A 23,673-nucleotide genomic window follows, 5' to 3' on the forward strand; every position below is an offset into this window, starting at 1 on the left:
TGGTGAAGTTGCGGACCTGTTTTGAAATATTTGTTGGCTGCCTGTTTTCTATTTGCTGATGTGTTCTGGGTTTAGGATACTGGTGTTGGTTTTCTGTTTACAGCATTCTGAGAAGTTCGGGTGCCTCATTGGTTTGATTGTATAAGGAGATTGGTTGATTCACATGTACTTGATGTTTATTTGATGTTCTTGGCTCCAGTCTGAAAATTAATGAAAAGTGATCCTTGAATGAAAAGAAGTAAGGGGTTGTAGCTCCCTTCTAGGAGAAATTGGAAAACTAGAGAGAGTTGTAGCTCTCCGCAGGTTGTAGCCTGCATACTGGTAAAGGACTGCACCAGTACAAAATCATTGTAAAAGAAGTTTCTAATTGAAAGTAGATAGAGACATATTGCAGCAGGTAGTTTTCACCCACATTGGGTTTCCACCTTATATCTGGTGTTCTATGGTGTGACTATCTGTTTTTCATGTTCTTGTTCATTATTATGCATAAGTTAATCATCAATATCTGAAGAATAAGTTGAAGTATAAATTTGGATGGTATATTGAAAAGTTTTAATAATACTGATTCACCCCCCCTCTCAGTATTATTTCCAACAGCAGGTTTATGCGCTCAACGACAAATCCCGCGGTTTAAAGACGTTGGAACACGTCTCTAGCCAATTTTTTTTTTTTGCTAAGAAATGGAGATCCCACCGGCCCTGGAAAGTGCTCTGATACCACTTGTTATGCTCTTAACCTGCAAAATGATACCCAAATACAGAATATGCAAAGAAAAGATACCCAGAACACAGAATAGCAACGATTTTATTATTCAGAGAGTAATGTTCACTTGCCTCTTCAAGGGGGAAACCTCCAATAGAGCAGAGCTCGACTACAAAATAAGACACGATGCTCCTCGCAGGGAGTCTCTATCCTTTATATATGACTCATACATGCAATACCACGGGCCGATACTGTGGGTTTTATTAATACAATCTATCTAATACTATGGCCCATTTGCAACTAACTGTGGTTCCGTCATTAATTGCGGATTAACCACTTACAATTATTAATATGGGCTTTATTGACTCTTGACTATGACGTGATCCCATTACATAAATAAGGGGGTTAGGGTGGGACCCTAACACATATACTTTAAATGCAGTGACTGCATTAATCTGTGAAATTCATTTTCCGATTCACTTACAGTAAAAAAATGTAATTACACTTAATGTTTGGGTTGGAACGAATGTACAATTGACGGATGTTTGGGTTGGAACGAATGTACTTGTGTATTGTTGTTTCATTCCTTTGTGGCATCTGGTTTGTGGAGAAATCTAGATTTTATGTCATTTTGGAAATGGTTTTGGTTCTGGTCAAATTTATTCTGTTGTCTTATTGAGTTTATATCAGATGGATCTAAGTTGTCCTTTTGTAAATTTCCATCTTGAGGAGCTTCTTTATTGCTCTATCTCCATATTTGTTGATGTATGGAATGTTGGTTTATAAGGGAAATTCAATGCCGAGAGTGCATTGCCCATTTGTATTGTGTTTTAATTGGAAGTGCATTGATTTAAAAAGGTAAATTGATGCTCATAGTGGGCTGGTCTACCAACCCATTTGCATTGTATATTAATTTATAAGAGTAATTCAATGTCCATAGTTGGCAGAATTGGAGGTAAATTGATTTGTAAGAGCAAATTTTCATTGTGTTTGGATTCGAAGTAAATTGGGTTATAAGGGAAATTCAATGTCGAGAGTGCATTACCCATTTGTATTATGTTTTAATTGGAAGTAAGTTGTCCTTTTGTAACTTGCCATCTTGAGGAGCTTCTTTATTGTTATGTCTCCATATTTGTTGATGTATGGAATGTTAGGTTCTTTGACATATTTGTTGATGTATGGAATGCTAGGTTCTTTGTGAATATGAAACTAATAGCTATGTACTTTTGTTGTTCACTGTTTTATGGAATTTTCATATTAAAATAAGTGACTTGTTCAAGATTTCATTATTCACTCGTTTGTCATCATATTTACAACTCAGTTATAAATGTATTGTAAATCATTTGGTGTGTAGAGGCATAACGAAAAATCCCATTTTCATTGTCAAGTAAGATTTCTACATTATAACGGACTAGAGATGTTCCTTTTAAAATGGATTTTGGTTACAATGTCCCAAACAATATGAAGTAAAACAACCTAGGTTGTAAGCCAAAATCTTTCGATGACAAGAAAAAGATACAATTCATCCAAAATCCACATCATAATGTGGTTACAACCAAAAACATATGACACCCCTATTCTTTATGGCCTTGAGAATCTTGACTGCCAAAACTCCCTAAGTTACCTGCTTGAGCCAAGTAGGTTGGCCTACCTAAAAAGGGTTGATTAGGAAATGGTTGATTTCTGCCATATGATTGAGTCCAATTTGCACCCTCCAACCATGGAGGAATTGAGCACCCATGCCTCACATTTGCACTTCTAACCCCTGCATTAATTGGAGGTGTGTGATGAGCATACATAGAGTTGACACCTCCTCTAGTAGGAATAAGGCAAGTGGGTAAACCCTCTGTTTGATAGTGAGGCACTTGAATGTTTATGAGGTCTTGGAATAATGGTGTATGATTTGAAATATTGTCCAATGAGTTTGAAATAATCCTGGTTTCATTAGCTATGCTTGCATCATTGTCGACAATATTGATCATTCCTTGTTCCTTTTCAAGCATTTGTTGTGTCTTTCTTGATTCCTTTTCCTGTCTTGCCATTTGTTTTTGTTGGTCCTTAACTTGCCTTGCTTTATCTCTTTTAAGCCTTTCATTTGCCCGACATTGTGCTGCAACAATCCTTGCTGCCTTCTTTTCCTTGACTAGATCCTTCTTTTTCTGTTTTAATTCCTACATTTCAAATTTATTTATTTATTTATTTTTATTTTTATTTTTATTTTTTTATTTTTATTTTATTTTTATTTTTTATTTTTTTAATTTTTAATTTTTAATTATTATTATTATTATTATTATTTTTTTTTTTTTTTTCCAGACTCAACTAACAAGTTTATATAGTCTTCTGAGGTGAGTAACTGTGAACTTTGGCCCAAACGAAGACTACCCAGTGTACCTTGCTTTTTTTCATTGATACTCTCTCTACTGGTAGCTTTAGGAATTGGCCAAGTATCTTCTCCACCCCTCCGACCTGTATGTCATTGCTTGGTACTTCCTTTTCAGCATCTGGGATAACTGATTGAACTATATCATTATCATCATTTGATGCCTCATTATGTGCTTCATCTTCTTCCATTGATCTGTTGTCCACAAAAAAATGAACAATTTCACTGTTCAATTCTGCTGGTTGTGAGGGCATGTTCATGCTTTGTTCATTGGTTGTTGAGACACTATGTTCATTCATATTAATCGTATCTTCTGCCAGCCATGATGGTGGGGTTACTTGGCTTGGAAATGTCAATTGGTCATTGCCATCTGCATGTTCAACAATGTCATTAACAATATCAACAATAGAAGTTTCACGTTCTTGAGTTGGTAGAACGATCTCCATGTTACTGCGAATTTTTTCATGATTATACCGTGTTTCACATACAATTTCATCATCTTCATCATATAACTGTCCTTGAGAGAGGGAAATCATATTACCAGTTGCAACCACATCATCTTGTTCATCTACTTCTTGCACTTCAACACTTGTTTGGACATGCCCTTCTTCCTGACCATCCACATGAAACACCTGGCTACAACCAATATCATGCATAAGAGCATCATAATTCAATGGCCAGATTCTTGTCCTCCTAAAGCCAACCTTGATATTTGATGGTGTCAGAGCCTTTTTAAAAGTTTTACTTGCAAGCTCTGCTAGCTCGAACCTTTTCACCTCAACCCTTGGATTCTTTGCCATCCATGCAACACGCTCTGACCTGAAATAGTTCTTGAAAGGGCCAAACACACTAACATCAAGGGGTTGCAATCTGTGAGTGGTATGAGCGGGCAATGTCAACAGGTCGATGCCTAAATTGTTTGCTTCCTCAATTGTTTGTACATCCATGTGGCTCCCATGTCCATCTAATATCAATAGGTGTCTATTATTAGGTGAGACACCACTTGGTACCAATGCAGCAAAGTGAAAAAGCCAACTTAAAAACAATTCTTTAGTCATCCATGCATGGGGATGTGAAACCATGCATGCACCTAGTTCACAGTTTTGTATATAGTTTATTAGTTGATTTTTACCTTTGAATAGATAAAATCCCAGGATTGAAGTACCGATTGCATTGACACAACATAAAATAGTTATCCACTCCCTGCTCTTAGGCAAAATATTTGGCACATTTTGGCTCCCTCTCTTGGCAATTACCCGCATTCCACAATTCCTCCCTGCTTGTAAACCTGTTTCATCATAGTTCCATATATGGTATGCTCCATAAGAATGTTTATCGTAAGCACTAGAAAGAGTGTCATAGAACTTCTACACAACTGCAGGGCACAAATTTAATGCTCTATCTTTGTAAAGGCCCTCAGTTGTACACAATACAAGGTTTGGATGTCCTTTTTAAACCTAAACCACCATGATTTACTAGGGAACCCATCTTTGAATTGGTTTGGCCTCCCTTGAAAGATTTGAGCAACTGTGGATTTGAGTTGTATCAACTCTAGCCCATGTCCCAATTGGGCCATCTCTTTACACCACTCAACCACATCGACCTCCTCCTCGTCAGCCGTAATTGTAAGAGCCCTCTACGTTTTGTATGAGTCAGTCCATTTATCCAATAATGTACTGATGAGGGAGGAATACCATGTTTTTTTGCAAATGCCCAAAATGAGTATCCATTAAACTTTATGTCGTCAATTGCAAGTAACATTTCTTCTTTTTTCCATCCTCTTATAGCACTGATCTTTTTAGTTGAACTTGCCCCTTGGACTATTGTTGACGGTGGTTCCATGGGTGATGGTGTGACAACATCATCTTTAGTCGCATGGTCATCCTCAACAACGTTCCTTGGGGCATTGTTGACATTCACATCACCTGTCCCGTCCTCATCTAACGGTGGGCATCACAACTGGGCACCCCTTGTCACTGTCCTGCCACTTGTCCTTGTATGAGGAACATAACTAAATCTTGTCATAGATGCAACAACCTGCAGAAATATTGCATGCATTTAGTTAAGAATATTTGTAAATTATGCTTTCATACAAGGCAAAAATACTTCTGCTTTATTACAAGCAATTATCAACATGTATGTTAGTATCCTTGAAAATCAAATCTATAGAATCATTTTGTTGTATGTCTTCAAAATTACCAATGATTATTGTTTTGATAACTTGTTTTTACACTTAAAATACCATGACTGTATTTGTACTTGGAAAACTATTGTCGGTTTCCACCTTCTTCTGGTACTATGAGAAGATTTGGTAGTTACTGTTGTTTGAATTAATTTGTTTAGACTCATGTTTGTTATCACAATTGAATTCATTCATGGCCCACACTGTCTCACCAAGTGGACCTGCATTGTCAATCATGTAGTTCAAGTAGTGTTTGCCTTATGTTGCTTTCAAGTTGAAAAGAACTTACATCATATCCAATAATTGACCCATAATATTCTCTCACTATTTTAATACTTTTGTCATACTTTCCTTAGTACTTCTCAACAAACTCAAAAAGCTGCAAAATTCTCCCAGCCATTCAAATATCAAGATATCAGATTAGATTAGAGCTATACCCGGTATAGTTATTGAATATGGGAATAATTCCATCAATATTAAATTCTATGGATAAGAGAAAATTGCCTATTTTGCATGGCTCAAATGTTCATTTGAGTAATAAGAAACTCCCATTGTAGTAGAAGTTTCTCCTGCAAGATTTGATCCAGGATTGCTAGTGTCAATATTGTAGGCTTGTCTTGGTGTTTTCATATATTCTAGCCTCTGCCAAAAACAATGGTCCGAGTTACCATAACCAACCTGAGAACATAGTGAAGGGAATGATGTTTGCCTACAAAGTAATGAACTCTAAGATGAGATCAACATTTGGTATTCTCAAGGATGCATTGATGAGAGTGGACTCATGGTTTGGTAGGATGTATTTGAGAGTTATATTGTTGGACGATTATGCGATGATTTTGGGCTTGGATTTTATGAGGACAACACAAACATTTCCTTTGTTGGAGAAGGATAAATTTTTTATCATTAGAGACCATGGAGCTCAGATAGTGCCAATGGTGAAGAACAATACTGTGGGATATCATTCAATGGTATCCACGGTTGTGTTTTATGAGATAGATCCTCAGTTACATAAGTTTGAGAAGGGGACAACCCTATATCATGATCAACAAGAAAGGGAGAAGGTGGACATGCCTACATGAGCATCTTAAATTGACAGTAAGAGTCAATTTGTAGGTTGGGTGGGAGAAGTTGGATCTTCTCCCAATCTTGAGCAACATCGAGAGACTTCAATCAAGTGTCTTCACCAACAGTGTGATGCCAGAGTGAGAGGCCTGAGTGCTTCTTTTAATGAGGATGCTTTTAGTGCATAAGTGCATAATAGAGATTCTATGGGTATTGTGGATTATTGCAAATATGTGATGGGGATATATGATTTTCAAGTGACTGAGAAATGGCTTGCAAAACTAGGTTGTTCGAAGACAAAGATTGAAGGAGTGTGGAGATACATGAGGAAAAGACATTTTTTAGATTCCTTAGTAGCTTAGAGTCAAGGGAGTGACTTTCGAGTCTTCCTATCTATATAAAATCTTTTGTGTGAGGGATGACTGACTGCCTTAGCGTAGAAGTTTCTCCTGCAAGATTTGATCCAGGATTGCTAGTGTCAATATTGTAGGCTTGTCTTGGTGTTTTCATATATTCTAGCCTTTGCCAACAGTAATGGTCTAAGTTACCATAACCAACCTGAGAACATATTGAAGGGAATGATGAACACATTAATTGACCAAGTTCAATCTAATTGTAATACTTCATAATTTTATGAGGAAGACATAACATTTCATTCAAATATTCAACACAAGATTAATGTCTCATAGGTTGTGTCATATTTTCCACTAAGATTATTGTTGCTTAGGCGGAGTTGTTGTGTTCTTTTTCATCTGTAGCTAGCCATACTAGCCAATACTCTTCATTATGGTTGTGTCATATTTTCCAATCAACTTTAAAATGATTTAGAATATAGAAAATAGAAAAAATATATATTTTCATGGAAATGAAACTGTAAGAACTGAAATAAAAAAAACTGTGAGAAATGAAAATAGAACTGTAAGAAAAATGTGTTGTAATTAAAATAACTAACCTAAATGTACTGTCAAATGTTCTTTGATGGTTTGTCTCCAAGGCCGGTGAATAGTTTGAATGCATAACATGCAACTTTAGCACTGGTTGAACTTCTTTTATAGTTTTTTGCACTTGAATTTAATTGGTGTTAAGGATGGACATGGATTGCAATGGATTCATTTCAAATGTGTGATTTGGATTTAATTGGATGTGATCCAATGGTTGGGAATTTGTTATTTTTTTATCCATGTGCTTCGATCCATTTTAATAAGAAATAGAATGGGTTGGGTGTCATTTATTGAAGTTATTGGGTTGAGTGTCATTTATTGAACACAGTGGGTTTAAATATTGAACAACATAGCAGTCATGGCTGACATACTTTCACTTTTATTATGTGCAGGTATGGAAATTTATTTGGACTACATAGCTTCAGCTTTGATGAGTGGGGGTTCAAGTGATTTCTACTTTGTACTTCTAGAATAGACCATTTTGGAAGGATTTATGGTTTTATATGTTTTCTAGTTAGGTCAATATGATTTGTACTTGTATTAAGATACTATTTATGGACAGTGGTGGGCCCAGTCAATGTTTTGGGAAATTTTGGACATAAATTAAAACATATTTGCACTTAATGTTATTTAATTTTGTTTAAATATTGGTTGCATATCTCTCAATTTATGGTGGTTTGGTGGGACCAGTACTATATCAATCACTGGTGCATGCACAACATTAGACATCTCTCCGCTACTTGGCTCTCAACCTTCCACCTTTTTATCTTTCAGTGTTTCCATACTATTTATGTAGCCTACTTTTCAACTTTTTTTCCTCCTTCCAAATAAGACGATTAACTTATTTACCATAAAAATAATTAAAATTACAAATTTATCCACCCATGTGCTCATCCATCTGATTTGTCTTCTCGTGCTTGCAAAGTTGACATGGGGTTCAACACTAATTTGCCTCATAGTTACAATCAATTCATTGTACATGCAACTTTGGAGACCATTGTCTTTGTTAATATTCTCAAATGGAGGTAGCCTAATCTTCTTCCCCTTCTTTGTGTGTTCAACTTCACCGTTGATGTTTTCTTTGGTATGAGTATGTGGTGTTCCCGGGGCTTCCTTGAAACTGCATTCTTTGTTTTTAAGTTTGATTTTGATGCTCTCAAAAAAGAGTAAAAATCTACAACCATGGAGCTTTAAAGGAAGTGCTTGAATGCTTGCCAATTCATGGCCTTTTTGATCCAGGAGTTCTCCTTTGTTTCTTGTCGAGAATTTGTATACTGACATAATAAAAACTCATCAAACGCTCATGTGAATTATTGGAAACATGATAAGCCTCTAATGTATTCAATAGCTTGAGTGTATACAGATCATGAAACAAGCCTTTTTTTAAAGGTAAGACTATGCCAATGTGTGAGGAATTTTAGAAGTGTGAGTGGGTGATAGCCATTGAGATTGCGAATCAAATTCTCGCTTCTTTTCGTGGATTTCACGCTAGATTTTTCCTTCAAAATAGCCACCATGCCACTTGTACATCTTATTGCTGAAATTTTCATAAAGCTTTTTCCTACGTACTCGGGAGGAATGGCAAGGGTGAAAGAATGAAGAATGAGCCATTTCGTTGCATAAAAGTGTCATTTTGTAGCATAAGAATAACTTGAACCATAAGCCAACCTTCAAGATTCCGTATCAAACCTTTCATTCAATTCATATTTAAGGAACTTATAAATTTTTTGCATTAAATGAGAATTCCTTTAAAGTCATTTGTCAAGCATTACATTTTTAGAAGGTTCATCGGTATAGTTTTTAGAAGGTTTGTGCATTCACTTGGGAGCAATTGTGTGAGTCAAATGAATGGATGCTTGTTTAATGCTCATCTTTGTCTCTCAACCTCAAGAGTGTAAGCATTTATCATAAAGAGGGAGGCTGTGAATATGGTATTTTTATATTTTTCTTTACCTACTCTTTGGCTTTGGATTCCAAATGCTTGAACACAAGGACAAAATTGATGCAGGAGCATCCAGCTCCGAGGAGACAGAAGGTGGTTGACTGTCTCGAAAGGAAAAAAAACAAACTGAAGACTTCATGTATTGTTGGACAGGTTATTAAACTTGTCATTTTTGTTTCTTTTTGTTATTTGTTTCATTTTCCAGAAGTCCGTTAAAGACAATAGGATTACGGTTATGAACTGTTTTAGTTTAGGAAATAATTAGCAGTTGGTTATTATTTTTGTTTAAAAAAAAAGGGAAAAAGAACTGGCTAACAGTTGGACAGATTCCGGTTGAACAGTTCAACCGAAAGCAAGAAGCAGTTACACCTTACAAGTATTAAAACAAAGAAAAAATAGTTAGAAGGGAGTTGAATCTCCAGCGAAAAGAAACAGAAAGAAAAACAGTTTTCTGTAATAAAGAAAAAAATCATTTTCTTTGCCAACTTAAATCCATTGCCAATTATTCCATGCATTGAGTTCTATGTTCATTTCATAAATCCTTCTACTGTGAATAAAATGCATCTGAATCAATAGAACAACGAGCTGTATTTACTCTAACAGGTCTACACAAGTCGAAAGGGAGAAACCTTGCACACAGGGAACCATTTTCAGCGAAAGGGAAAGGGAGATCCATTCAGCATAAACAACAGTCACCGACGAATGACCAGGTAACGCATACGATACCATCAACCCATTTACAAAAATAATACAAGTACTGAAAGCAAATAAGAAACGGTTTAATTCGATTAACCTGTTTAACCACCGTCCATTACAAGAAAGAATGCACAGAAGGGTTTCCGAGCCAGACAATGCTCAACAAAAACAAGTTTATTTTAAAAGAAACCTTTCAAACTAAATACAACATAGCAAGGGCTATTCGAGCCATAAAGTGACAGAGTGGAACACGGACCCAACTACAACTCAAGTGACTGTAACCACAAAAGGAACGAGAACCAGGAGTAGCAGAACCCATCACAAAGCTAACAATCAAATCGTGGTCGGAATGACCCTACCCGGTTGTGTGAGTCTGGCCGGCTTTGTCCTGCTCCCCGGAAATTGCAGAGAGAGCAAGCCCTCGACGACCAACCATTTTAAATAACCTGCATAACAGAGGAGGGCTAAGGGTTAGTTGTTGGAAGTGCAGAACCCGGAAGGAGGGAACGAGTTAACATAGCAAACAAAACAAAACCACAAGCACCATTGGCGTATACCTGTGGTTGATAATGAGGCATTGCAAGTGAAAGCCGAAACCGACAACCAGAACCTGATGACAAGGAACGAGTCCATAAGAACCTGAAAAAGGTGCAAGGCAAAGTATGGCATAAAACAATTGTATACCTCGGAGGCGGCAAGGTCGAACGAATCAAGCCGGAAGCGTGGAACTAAAGGTTACCTTGTCACAACTAAAAAAAATAGTTACCAAACCAGAGAAACAAACCTATACAACTGAAACAGTCCAGAGTAACAACAATCATACCATAGCACAGAGCAGGGAACTGACGGTGTTGTCGCCCTCATAAAATTCCAACGCACAGAACAGAAAAACCCGGAAGGCACCAACATACCTCGGCAGAGCAGAGCGAAGAGCCACAACACAATGAGCAAATGAGAATGACAGCCAAACAAGGGTAGGGTTTGTCAAAAGGCGGGAGCGACCAGACCGAGGAGACCGACAGATGGCATCCCATGACCGGTGAGAAGGGACAGTAATAAATACATGAAGATTGCAAGTGGATCCAAATCCACGGACTCTTGAGGAGTGTTTAATACCGCCGCACCACAACGTGACATGTGCCAAACCACAGTTTAAATAACGAAGGGACAAAGGGACCTGTAACCTAGAGCGGTTACCAACTAGGTTCGCGTAAATATACACACGTTTGAAATAACACTACGCATCGTTGGAGGGCTGGGCCATCAAAAATCCATTTCCACTCAACCAAGTCTTAGAAATCTGCATATCAACTCAAATATGAGATCAAGCAACCAAACTGAAAATGATATCTAACGATGGCTTTGAATTGTTCTGTCCACTGGTGATTAACGATGGCTTTGAATTGTTCTGTCCACTGGTGATTTTCCAAACAAGAATAGCATCGCTCTTATTCATGAAATTCATAAAAATAGTGATGGAATAGAGAGGTGGCTTGGTAGAAGTATCCCTCCAAGAACTTCAAACGGGAAACAGATAACAACCAAAGAGTGCATCTAAGAAATCGATAAACTGAAGATGACAATAACCATAAGAATGTCTAAGAAATTTCAAAGAAAATGTCTGAACTCGTGTAACCTTGCCTGTTGTCTGTTTGTCCTTCACTTCATCAATGAGAGCACAAGAGCAATGCCATCTTTCTTGTAATAGTCTGCACAGTTGTTAGGCTTTCCACCTTTAAAAAAGAAAAATTTCAATGCGAAGTGGCGAACACTCAATGTCATTATAAAATTTGAGTGAGATATCAAGTAATAATCACATGAAAAGGAAACCAAATGAGTGATTCATTGAAGCTTTTCCGCATTCCAAGGTTTTGGTTTTTTAACATATTTTCTGGCCCTTGTTTGAAATTTGATAGAGGTTTGTTAGTTTGTGTTGTAAATTTATTACAATTTTAAGTTTGAGCTGTGTAGTCTGTCTAATTCAAGTGTTTCATTGATTTTTCAAGATACTGAATCAATTTCTATAATCAAAAACATTTTGAACAACAAAATATCACAATCTCATCCAAAATTATATTATCAAATTCCACCAAAAGAACTAAAACATAACAGAGTTAAACAATACCTTTCTCAAACAAAAACAAACTTTCCTCAACATCAAACCTACAAACATCTACAAGAATGATCCATTTATGCATATAAACCCGAGCTTAAAACCTTCCACCACAAGACATTCCCAGAAAATAAGCAATGAGCAGAATTATTTTTAAAAGCACATGAAGATACACGGCAATGAACCCATTAATAATTTTCTGCACCTCACCTTACTTCCCTTCGCCTTTCAACCTAATAAACAAAGAAGAATGTCTTCCCTGTGTTTTGTTCCATCTTTTGCTTTGTCCGGTGGAAGTGATTCAATTAGGGAATCACTCCTTTTAGGTGATTTGCCAGGCTTGCCATAAAAAATCTGCAATCAACTGTTTAATGCAAATGATGAAAGTGGCAAATGAATTTATAGGTAAATTTCTACACTTCTTTCGTTTTCATTTTATAGTTCTCTTATATCAACAAATGGAAATAAAATTCCATTTATTTTTTTCTTTAGAAATTCAAACTATATATATCAAAAACTTATAATTCAATTTAAGATGGAGAATCATTGGAATTAAAGCTATGATACTATACTATAATGAAAGGCCTAACTTTACTATAACAAACCATGTCTCCAAAAATTCGAACTCTGATAGCAAAACACCATCCTACCACTTGCCATGCTAAAAAAAACGTAGTAAAAACAATGTTGGGCACTAAATGGGTCAACATTCCATGTCGAAAAGAAGCAGAAGTGTCCCTTCAAATCATTGTGGAAGGATGCTAATGACCCAATCATTGAGGAACAAGGGTGTAAATGCCTGTTAGGTGGGCAACTGCCTTTAAGAAAGGCTCAAGTTTGAGAAATGTGGTAAGGAAACATTTCGTTAGGTAAGGAAGAGATGTTGCAGTGCAATGTGAATGATTTTTCATCGGTAGGTACATTCCGGACCTGGAGACACTGATGACCAGCAATTTGCTGGTTTTTAACTTTATTCATCTAAAATATACTTTTTTCACTTCTTTGCTTGGGAAAGGTATAATTCACCAAGTGCATTGTTCACCATTTTTTAATTTGTTATTTTTGTGGGATGGGTTTTTTTTCTCCCGGAATATTTGGGAAATTTAATGGGCATGAGCTAAGTTAATTATATCTCACTGTCTTTTATATGTAACTTGATGTTTTGTTAAGTGAGTAATCTAGTTTGAAATAGTTTCCAAATAAAAGTAAATCTTAAAATTAATTTATTAACAACATTTTTTCTCCCTTGGTATGAGAAATGCCTTCAATCAATTGAAACATTCAATATCCATTTTTGTTTGGTAATCACACACTTTAACCAAGTTATCATCAATATTCACAAAGAATAGTTTAGATTCCAATGGTTTCACAACTATTCATGTCCTCATAGAAGCCATAAAACATAGTTGTTGATACTTCTCCATAACCAAGCCTCACTATCGAGATAGAGATTAAACAAATAAAACTTCATAGTAACATTAAAAATTAATTAAATTGAGTGTTGATAAAACCCCTAACTTCTCCCTCTGATTTCATAATGAAGAATCTTTTGTTGTTGAGCATAGTAAACACCAACGTATCTCCAAGCAGTGGTTGAAATCCCTATTTCATGTTGGAGAACTGCAAGATAAAATAGATTAGAGCTAGTATTCCAAGAGAGAAGTGGTGTCTGAAGACATTATTACAACACTTAAAAACAATCAAGCATACCTCAAGATAAAGGTGTATGAAACTAAAAGATTTCCATACATGACATATAGCACACGTATCCATATGTCATGCTTAGATCTACCTATGAGTTCATCTTATATAGCACCAAGATGTAATCAATTTCCTTGAAGTGAAGAAGATGAAGTCCACATAGATTGACGAGGGTGCATAACAAACTGCTTGATTTTTCCCTACTCCATGCACTGGTCAATTGTTTTGGTTTGGTTGCTCGACTATTAAAATGCTTGGTTGGTCACTTAGTCAATCACTTAATCAACCACTTAATTGACTTTATTTGTCAATTATCATCTTTTGTCCATCTCTAGAAGATCTAAAGGTGTGATGAAGTTACATAAATTGTTGTTCCAAAACACTCCCATAAACATAAAATTCTAAAGATTTTGGAGATTAAATTATTTTTATACACCACACCCCCACACCCTTGTTGAAATATGTAACTAGGTCCAGTCTTCATAATGACGTGTAATCATGATTTTATGTAATTAATGTAAAGAAGAAAAATAAAATTATTTTATGCTTGAGACACAAGTTTCATGCTCAAGAGATTTTATTTTATAAATGAAGCTCCCATTGTGAGTTATTAGGTTTGGTCATTAAGCCATAAGTCAATTGAGTCAATGTCATGTATGAAAGACCCTTCTTGGGCATGTTACATATGTATTTGAGTCATTGTAAGAGTCAAAGAACCCTCCAAGACCAAGCTCAATCTATTCTAGCAAGTCAGCCTTAAAATAGAGCATTCAACCTACACCAAGATGAAATGTCGGCTTAGGATCCAGTCAAGTCAGCTTATTTACATGGGAAAATCTCTATATAAAGGAGCACTCGACTTCATTCTAGACACACAATACCATCACACAAGGAATTCGAGCACAAGGACAATAGGAGAGGTCTCATGTCAAGCGAAGAAGTAGAAGACAAAGAAGAAGGAAGAGAGAAGTAATTTTGAACTATTTTGGGCTAATTTTGTTCACACATGCGAGGAGGCTAGGGTTTGTCCTACTGCAAGAAATCCAAGGAACAATCATCTCAAGGAGGTTGAAACATAACAAGGAAATAATATCTTGCAAGTCAAAGTCACAAATAGTCTAGTACAAGCCAAGTGAAGAAGGAATAGGGCTAAAGTTGTCCTAATTCTATCACACGTGCGGAATTACATTCAACTTTAGGAGGCCGAGAGTTGCAACAGGCAAGGCTTGTAGGACCGAGGGCTAAAGAAGAAGGAAGAAATTGCATAGAATCAAGAAGAAATTGTTGTGACTTGTAGCAAGGTTTGACTTGGTATTGGAGAGGTTGTTAGGTCAAGGGTCTTGGTCTTAGAATTCATCAATTGGAGATTCTATAAGAAGAATAATTCGTTTGGGTTTTTCTCTCAAGTTGGAGAGGTTTTTTTTTTTTAACTGTAACGGATATAATTTATTAAGAAATCTAGTTGGACCAAAGCCTAATCAACCAATTTTACATAGCTTTTCCTTTCATTTTTCCCGCCTTAGGAGATTCTACAAGCCTGAGGAAATGCCTGGAAACCTCTCAAGGTTCTGCTCATTTTCCGACATAATAACAAGGTTTGCAGTGGCTTTAGCTGAAAACCACTGGAGATTCTGGCGCATTATGGGTTGTTGTCCACTGAAGGCGATTATTTTCGGTATTAGGCCATTGCTATCAGTTGTGGAGCCCTCCAACCGAACCCAATGGTGTTGGCAAAGAACTGTCCAACAGTATTCTTTTACGAAGTCCTCCATCCAGTCCCTTTCTGAATGCAGAATCGTCAACATAGTGGATGCCGGTAGAATCCATATGAATGTCGAGGTAAGGTGCATATGCCACCTTCAGAATCGATGGAGGAAAGACTTAGCATTTACAAAGAGAGACTCCTCTGTTCAGATCTCCTTGACTAAGCATTTGCAGGCCTCCATCTTTATCTAGCAGCTACTACCCTGTGAGATTGAGTTTGAGATGGAGAAAGTTCCCCAGATTTACCTGTACACATCTTGCTATGCCCTGTTATAGTTGATATGCCGAAAATAACAGTTATATTCCTCTCGAGCATGTTCAGTGTGTTATGATCCATGCTTCCTGCTTCTTGTTTTGATCTACCCTCGAGCTAAGGTATGCAATATGAATTAGCGTTGTTGCCATTGTTGTTCAGAGTTCCCGGTGCTAAGAGACGACCTTTGTTTGCCATTTCGTCTGCCTCCCTATTCAGACTTCTGAGGATGTGGTATATTTTGAAGGAGGTGAAATCTTGCAGGATTAGCTTTAATATATTCAGAGACTTGTTAAGGATTTCATTGTTGAACTGGTCATCTGAATTGATCTTCCTAATGAGGATTTCGGAGTCTCCGAATGCTTGGCATTCTTTGATGCCTTCATCCTAAACTATTTGGCAGGCTTTTGTGAGGGTAAGAAGCTCTGCCTGATTGTTTGTGGAAATACCGAGCCCCCAATAGAAATGGACCTTTCTGAGATTATCTGCGAAGTATATGACTCCTCCAGCTCCCGCAACCCCGGATTTCCTTTGGAGGCACCGTCAAAGAAGATTGAAGTTGTGTTTTGGATCTTCCACCAGTTTTGAAAGGCAGTTTCAGATTCTCTGATTTTCCAAGAAGGAGAGGGGAGGGTAGGGGAAAGGGAACAAACTTTTCTAGTGGGATGAGGGTTGTGGAGATTCAGCCAAGCCTTTTCAGAGGCGAGAAGGGAGGAGTCAGTGATTTGGGAATGCTGGAGGACAGATTCAATAAGAAGGGCTTTAGCAATTGAGGCGGATTTAGCAGGAGAGCGAGAGGAGTTATTGAAAATTAAGTCATTCCGGGCAAGCCAAATTTCCCAGCATACAAATTTGGGAATGGAAAGCCATATGTGAAACCACAAGGATTTATTTGGGATGGATTGAGGGTAGTATTGAAGCCATTCAGAAAAAAGGTCTGCAATGGAGCTGTGATGGGGCGGGAAGACGGGCAGTCCAAGAAGAGTTAATGTCCAAATTTCTTTGGCAAAAACGCAGTCAATAAACAGGTGGGAGGTTGTTTCTCCTGAGTTTCTGCACATTGCGCATCTATATGGCCCAAGAAAGTTTCGTTTTGACAAGTTGTCCCCTGTGAGCTGTTTATTCTGCATGAGGATCCAAAAAATGAAGTTAACTTTGGGAAGCCCCTTGGCACTCCATACCTGTTTCCAGAACAATGGTGTTCTCAGTCTATCTTTTTTGATATGCAGGGCAAAGTAACCTAAAGATGGCGTATAAAACCCAGTTTCACTCCACCCCCATCTTTCTGCAATGTTGCGGTGTATCGGCGCTGCATTTAAGAGCAGTGATTTGAAAATTTCGATTTGATATTGAAACTGCGCTGGCACAGGAGGGATCGCCCATTCGGTCCAATTTCCTCTGCTGTCCCACTCTAAGATTTCGTTCAACTTTCTTATTCCTGCATCGTGGAGCCAGTTTCTGATGTCCCGGATTTCTGTGTGGGAGTTGAGTGGAGGACTGTTCATGATGCGGTCTTTCCAGAGAAGGGTCTTCTCCCCATTGCCCGGGATGCGGTATAGATGTTTACTAAAACTGCTTATGCTTTTCCTGCAGAGATTCCAGGTGTGTGTGCCTGCTGTTGTATTATTTGCTGACAGGTGCCTAAGGGAGATCCCCTGCGAGTATTTTGAGATGAACGTTTCACTGACCTGGTGTGTAGGATCTGAATATATTTTCCACAGAAGCTTGCATCCAAGTGACAGGTTAGAAAGAGCAGGGTCTCTGATCTGAAGCCCACCGTCCAGAATTGGCCGCTTGACTAGATCCCAGTTTGCCAAATGAATTTTATTATGATTGCCTCTGCCTCCTTTCCAGATAAAGTCTCTTAGAAGACAAGAGATCTGTTCCATAATGTGTTTTGGGGCCAGAAGAAAGGAGGATTGATAAATGGGAAGAGCAGATAAGACGGATTTAAGAAGGATAATTTTCCCTCCCTTGGTTAGCCAATAACCTCCCCAGGAAGTGATCTTGTCTTTAATTTTGTTAATGATGCCATGCCACAGAGATCTGTTATTGACTCCAGATGTGAGGGGTAAGCCGAGATATTTGATTCTGTCCCATTGTGCGAAGCACTCAAATCCTAGAATCTGGGCTATATTATTGAGGTTATGTTGGCTCACATTCCATCCGAAGATCAAACTCTTTCTGTCATTTATCACAACTCCTGAAGCTCTACAATAACTTTTTAACACAGCATCGAAATTGACTGCTATTCTAGTAGAGGCTCCTCCTAGAAGAATGGAGTCATCTGCAAAGAGAGCATGATTTATTGGATTTATAGCATTTGCAATTCGGATTCCTGGGAGATCACCTGTGTTCATTTCCGCAGCCAGCTTCCTGCTAAGAGAATCGGCCATGAGAATGTACAAGAAAGGTGAGAGTGGACAACCTTGCCTTAATCCGCGATGAGCTTGAAAGAAGGAGGTTGGGCGACCGTTGACCATGGGGGCAATCCAGGGGCATGAGATGCAAGCTTTGATAAGATTGATGAACTGAGGAGGAAAGCCAAAGGATCGGAGGACTTGGAGTAGAAAAGAATGGTTGACTCTGTCGAATGCGTTAGCCATATCAAGCTTGATCAGCATCCCCTTCTCTTTCCTCTGTTTGCTGGAATGGATAACTTCCTGCACTTGGATGATATTGTCCAAGATGTGTCTGCCTTTGACGAACCCTCCTTGGGCATTGGATATTAGTTTGTCGAGAAGGGGTTTAATTCTATTTGCCATAATTTTAGACAATATTTTATAGGAGGCATTGCATAGGGAGATGGGCCTAAATCTGCCGAAAGTTTCCGGATTGGCCTCTTTTGGAATTAGAGCAAGAAAGGTGGAGTTGATGCCTCCCCCAATCTTGGCTTTCCCAAATAAACCTTGTATCATTTTCAGCAAGTCTATTTTGATGATGTCCCAACAGACTTTGAAGAAGTGTATTGTGAAGCCGTCTGGCCCAGGGGCCTTATCTGATTCCATTGCCCAAATAACCTTGATGATTTCTTCTTTAGATACTGGTTTTAGTAAAGCCTGATTGTCCTCATGGGTGATGAGGTGAGGAATATGAGAGAGTAGATCTTCAATGTCTTCTTTGCTGCCTTCATGCCTTGTGCCATATAGATCTTTGAAATAATTTTCAGCTGCAATTTTTATTTGGTCGAATTTATTACAGATCTGCCCTTCATCATTTTTGATCTCAGTGATATGATTCATAGGCGGGCTTTGTATTGTCGTGGAAAAAGGAAGTGTTTCGGTCTCCTGCCTTTAACCAGAGGCTGCGAGATTTAAGTCTCCAGTGCTCTTCTTCCCTTCTGAAAGATTGATGGATGTTTCTTTGAAAGGTTTCTTCTTTATTTAAAATTTCCGGGGTAATGTGAAGCCCTTCCATACCAATTTGCAAGGTTTCCAGCTGCTGGACATCGATTTTTCTCTGATGGGTGGTGGGGTTATGGAATTTCCTTAGCCACTCTTTTAAAGCTTTTTTGGTGGCTTTTAATTTTTGCTCCCACACAAAACTTGGGGATCCGTTGATGGGGATATCCCAAGCTAATTGGATAGTATCCATGAACCCTGCTTTTTCGATCCAAAGTGGACTGAATTTAAAGGGAATGGGACCAAGATTTTCTTCAGGGGCCAAAAGGAGTTGAATTAGCTTGTGATCCGAGGAGAGCTTGGGGAGAATTTTTGTTGATATGAGGAGATTTTCCATCAGCAGAGAGCTTTGAATTAGAAATCTGTCCAGCCGGGCAGTGATGTGGTCAGGCCCACTTCTGTTATTGGTCCAAGTATATTTGCCTCCCACCAGGGCAAAATCTAGAAGATCCCTCTGCTGCATTATTTCTTGTTGATCTAAGAAGGCCGAGAGAGTGTTCCAACAGTCCCTTTTTTCTACATAGTTAAGAGGAACATATAAATTGAATAAGGCTATAGTTAACTTACTTTCTAGATGCTTGAGCTCCGTGAAGATCCAGTGTTGGGTCTCATGGGAGTTTGACAGGTGGAACTGATCTTCCAACCAGAGAGTTGCAACGCCTCCCGAGGTTCCCCTTGAGCTGACTACTATGCCTTCGTTCTTCTTCCATTTAGATTTGCTGATATCCTTGAGGGCTTGCCCTTCGATTTTGGTCTCTTGGAGCAAGAGGATGTCTGAGGGTTCTATTTTCATCAGATCTTTGACGGCTTTAATTTTTGATTGGGTCCCCAGGCCTCTACAGTTCCAAGAGACTATATGAATTATTTACCTGGCGAGGGATTTGGGATTCCTCCCTTGGTGGATCTTCCTCTAGTATTTCTTCCTATAGTCATCTCTATTGTGGACTGGCTGCCTTGCATTTTGAGACGCTCTGCCTCCTCCTCCCTGACTGCTTTGTGGGTTTTCCTGCCTGCTTTCTTCGAGGGTATCTCATAGGTCTCTTCCTCTGAGGAGTTTGAAGGTTCTGGCAATTTTTTCTTCTTTGTTATATCTGCATACGAAGGCCTGGAGGGGCTGCCCTAAGGAGAGCCAAGCGATGCATCTCCGCCTCGCTCTTTATTTGCCTGTGGTTCTTCGGCCTGTGCTGGAATGGTCAGATCCGTTTCTGGGGGTTCTGATGGAGAGGCTTCTTCAGAGATTGGGGTCTCGTCCAGTTTCTATTGGATTTCATTTTCTTTGCTGGGTTTTCCTTTGATTATTTCCCTTTGTGGCTCCTTTCCCTGATGCTTTTGCATGGCCCGTTTTCTGGATTGTAGTCCATTGATCTCCCTTGGGGGTGTGGCTCTGTTCTTCCATTTTTTTCTTGCAGTGTTTTGCGAAGTGACCATAGCCATGACAGTGTCTGCATTTAAAGGGGATCTGCTCGTAATCCAGCTCTTGGATATGGGACCATCCTGCCACTGCGAGTTTTATTGCTTCGGGTAGTCCTTCTTCCAGATCTACTTCCACGCATATTTGGGCGCAGGAGTATTGATCTTTCCTTACGACCTGATCAATGTATTTTCCAAGGGAGTTGCCGATGATTTGGAGAGATTTCTGACTCCAGCAGTGCAGGGGGAGATGGGGGAGCCGCACCCACACTGGAACCGCAGAAGGAACATCCTGGGTCGGATCGAAATCTGGAGACCATTTATTTAAATATAGTCCCTGTGGCCCCATGAAGTATGGCCCGTTCCTGAAGATGAGGCTCCGGTCTTCTGCTAATTCAAAGACAAATACAAAGAAACCTTTGCCTACAAAATAATATTTAATTCCTTCCTTGATCAGAGGGGTCCAATTTCTCTTGATCCAATCTTCTACAGATTTGGGCGATGGCCAGAGGCCGGTGAACTGCCCTATGAGCCCTCTATCAACCAGATTCAGAGCTGAGCAGCAGGTTTCTTCCTCAGGGAGGGCCACCGTGGGAATGCAGTCTTTTTTCTTGACGAATTTCTGTTGTTGAGCAAATGGAGGGCGTCTGTTGCATGCGTCGATCATTTTCTGGAATTTTATGACTTCAGGAGGGAGAGGGGGAGGATCCGCCTCCCCATCACTAGGCATGGCTGCCAAGAGCCGCAGCAACAAGAGCGATCACGGCACCAGCACGGGGGCTAGGTCACGCTGTGGTTCAGCGCAGATCCGATCCGAGCTTGTCCAAGTTGGAGAGGTTTTGGCCCTGGCTGATCACCTACATTTTGTGTCCTTTGTCTCATCATTATTTATTATTTGGTAGTTGTTTGATGATAGAAAGCATTGATATAATCAAGTGGAAGAAAGAAGTTAATCAAGTAAATTAAAATTACATCACAAAAAGTTATCATTGCTAGAGAAATCCCTTATATTACTGCCCCTAGATTTCTCAACATGGTATTAGAGCTAAGGTGACAAGTCAAGAAAGGGAAACTCAATAAGGGACACTCAAGCTCTTAAGGATTAAGGTTCTAGAAGAATATTAAGGTCATCAACGAATCAACAAGATCCTCTCATCTCCAAGGCATATTGAAGACAAAGGCTACATCATCATCTTGAAGGAAGTGTCAAAACCCTAGATTGATCAAAGAAGAAGTCCACAGTTAAAGCACTCTTTGGATCCTCGCTCAAGTCATCATCACAAGGAAGGAGACCTGAAGAGACCCTAATTCTTCTTGAATTGAATAAATCATCAAATATACTCATGCAAGGGAAGCAAGAAGAAAGGAGTTGTCAGCATCATCAAAAGCCTCAACGTGATCTCCCTCTCTTTGGATTCAAGGATCAATTTTGAAGAAAACTATCATCATCAAATTCAAGAAGGCAGCATGTTGAAGGAGCATCTTCACAATTAACTACATTTATGTATACATTTGAATTTTTCAAAATGTCTTTTTGCAAGGAAAGCAACAAATTTGTTGGGGCTTCAAACTTTATTGCATGGAAGAAAAGGACAAATCTAAACCTCATAGAAAATGAGCTCACAGATCGTGTTAAGGGCTCAATCACCAAACCTCCAAAGGAAGATGCTCAAGCACTTGCAAGGTATATGAAAGGGGAAGTAAGGGCTTAAAGGATTCTCATAAAATCAATAAAGGATCCCCTCATTACCTGTGTATCTAAACTTGAAACATCAAAAGAAATATATGACGAACTTGTAGAATTGTTCTCCATAAGCACTGCAAGAGAAGTAATCTTGTTAAGGAAAGAACTCTACAAGATGAAGATATCAAAATAATAAGGAATATCCACATATTTATGAGGATATCTTAAATAAGAGATCAACTACAAGAATTGGGAGAGATAATGTCTCTCAAAGAGATTACTACCATAATGCTCAATGCACTATTGGAAGAATGGGGCAACTTCACATCAAGTATTTATGGGAAAAAGGAAGCTACTCCATTTAATGATCTACAGTCACTATGAAAAATTGAAGAAACCAGGTTGAAGGCAAAATTGGACGTAGGATCAAATGAATAAACTCAAGCATATGTTGTTATGGCAAAAAGAAAAGGGAAGTTTGAGAAATTTGGTCCTCGTAAAAGAAAGAAGAATATGGTAAAGGTTCAATGCTATGGATGTCAAGAATATGGGCACTATAAGAGAGATTTTCCTTGTAGGTTTTAACCTCGTACAGAAATTACCTACATATGAATTCTAAAACACAGAAAATAAACAATGCGAGAGCATAACACATAAAACACATATACACAGAGATTTCCCCTAGATCCCAAAACTGGGACTACCAGCTTGATTTTTCATTATGTTCCTTTCAATGCTATAATACATATTTATACGTGCCGAAGCATCTAATACCATGGACCAAAAACCATCGCGTCTAAAAAACATGTGTGAAAATCATGCACAAAACCATAGGTGGGTCCGCCCAACCTAACACAGGGTCCAAAACCAAAATTTTTTGTGGCGCTGCCTCGGACCCCATAAAGTGGGGTTACGGGTACACCTCAAACCCCCTGTGACCCCCCACCCGCTACAAAATCAACGCAACGAAGGAGGGCTCCGCCCCCCCTCTAACCCCCTGGTTAATTACGTGGGCTAGTCGTGGAAAGAATATAACACAACCCAACATTCTCCCACTTGTTGTTTTCTTTCCACAAGGGGCCACAAGAGAGCTTAGTCATTTTTCCAGCCCTGAAATGCCCATTGTCTCTCTACACCAAGAGAACTTCTTAGAGCTCACAGATTTTGTCAATGCATCTGCAGTATTCTTCAAAGTGTCCACCTTTACCAGCAACACCTTTTTGTCTTCTATCATATCCCTCACAAAGTGATACTGAACATCAATGTGCTTTATCTTTGAATGATATGCAGGGTTCTTTGCCAAGAAAATTTCACTTTGGCTGTCACAATCTATCCTTATAGCTCCCTGTACTAACCCCATACTTGAACACAATCTCTGCAAACAAACTGCTTCCTTGCTTGCATGAGTGGCTGCCATGTATTTTGACTCTGCAGTTGATAGT

At 38.7% G+C, this 23,673-nt stretch overlaps 2 protein-coding genes across 2 annotated transcripts; both read right to left on the minus strand.

The window, feature by feature from the left end:
* Positions 1-18,961: 18,961 nt before the first annotated feature.
* LOC149148957 (uncharacterized) lies at positions 18,962-19,600 on the minus strand. Its single transcript, XM_089442332.1, has one exon. The coding sequence runs from the start codon at positions 19,598-19,600 to the stop codon at positions 18,962-18,964; it is 639 nt and encodes a 212-aa protein (XP_089298458.1).
* Positions 19,601-20,404: 804 nt separating this feature from the next.
* Positions 20,405-21,277, minus strand: LOC149148958 (uncharacterized). Its single transcript, XM_089442333.1, has one exon. The coding sequence runs from the start codon at positions 21,275-21,277 to the stop codon at positions 20,405-20,407; it is 873 nt and encodes a 290-aa protein (XP_089298459.1).
* Positions 21,278-23,673: the final 2,396 nt, after the last annotated feature.

The sequence above is a fragment of the Pinus tabuliformis genome, chromosome 9 (assembly GCF_031772625.1).
Source record: "Pinus tabuliformis cultivar Carrire ecotype Pingquan chromosome 9, CPIR1, whole genome shotgun sequence".
Lineage (NCBI taxonomy): Eukaryota > Viridiplantae > Streptophyta > Pinopsida > Pinales > Pinaceae > Pinus > Pinus tabuliformis.

Coding starts and splice junctions, on each gene's coding strand:
- LOC149148957 (XM_089442332.1), bottom strand. CDS start 19,600: ATGCAGCAGAGGGATCTTCTAGATTTTGCCCTGGTGGGAGGCAAATAT.
- LOC149148958 (XM_089442333.1), bottom strand. CDS start 21,277: ATGCCTAGTGATGGGGAGGCGGATCCTCCCCCTCTCCCTCCTGAAGTC.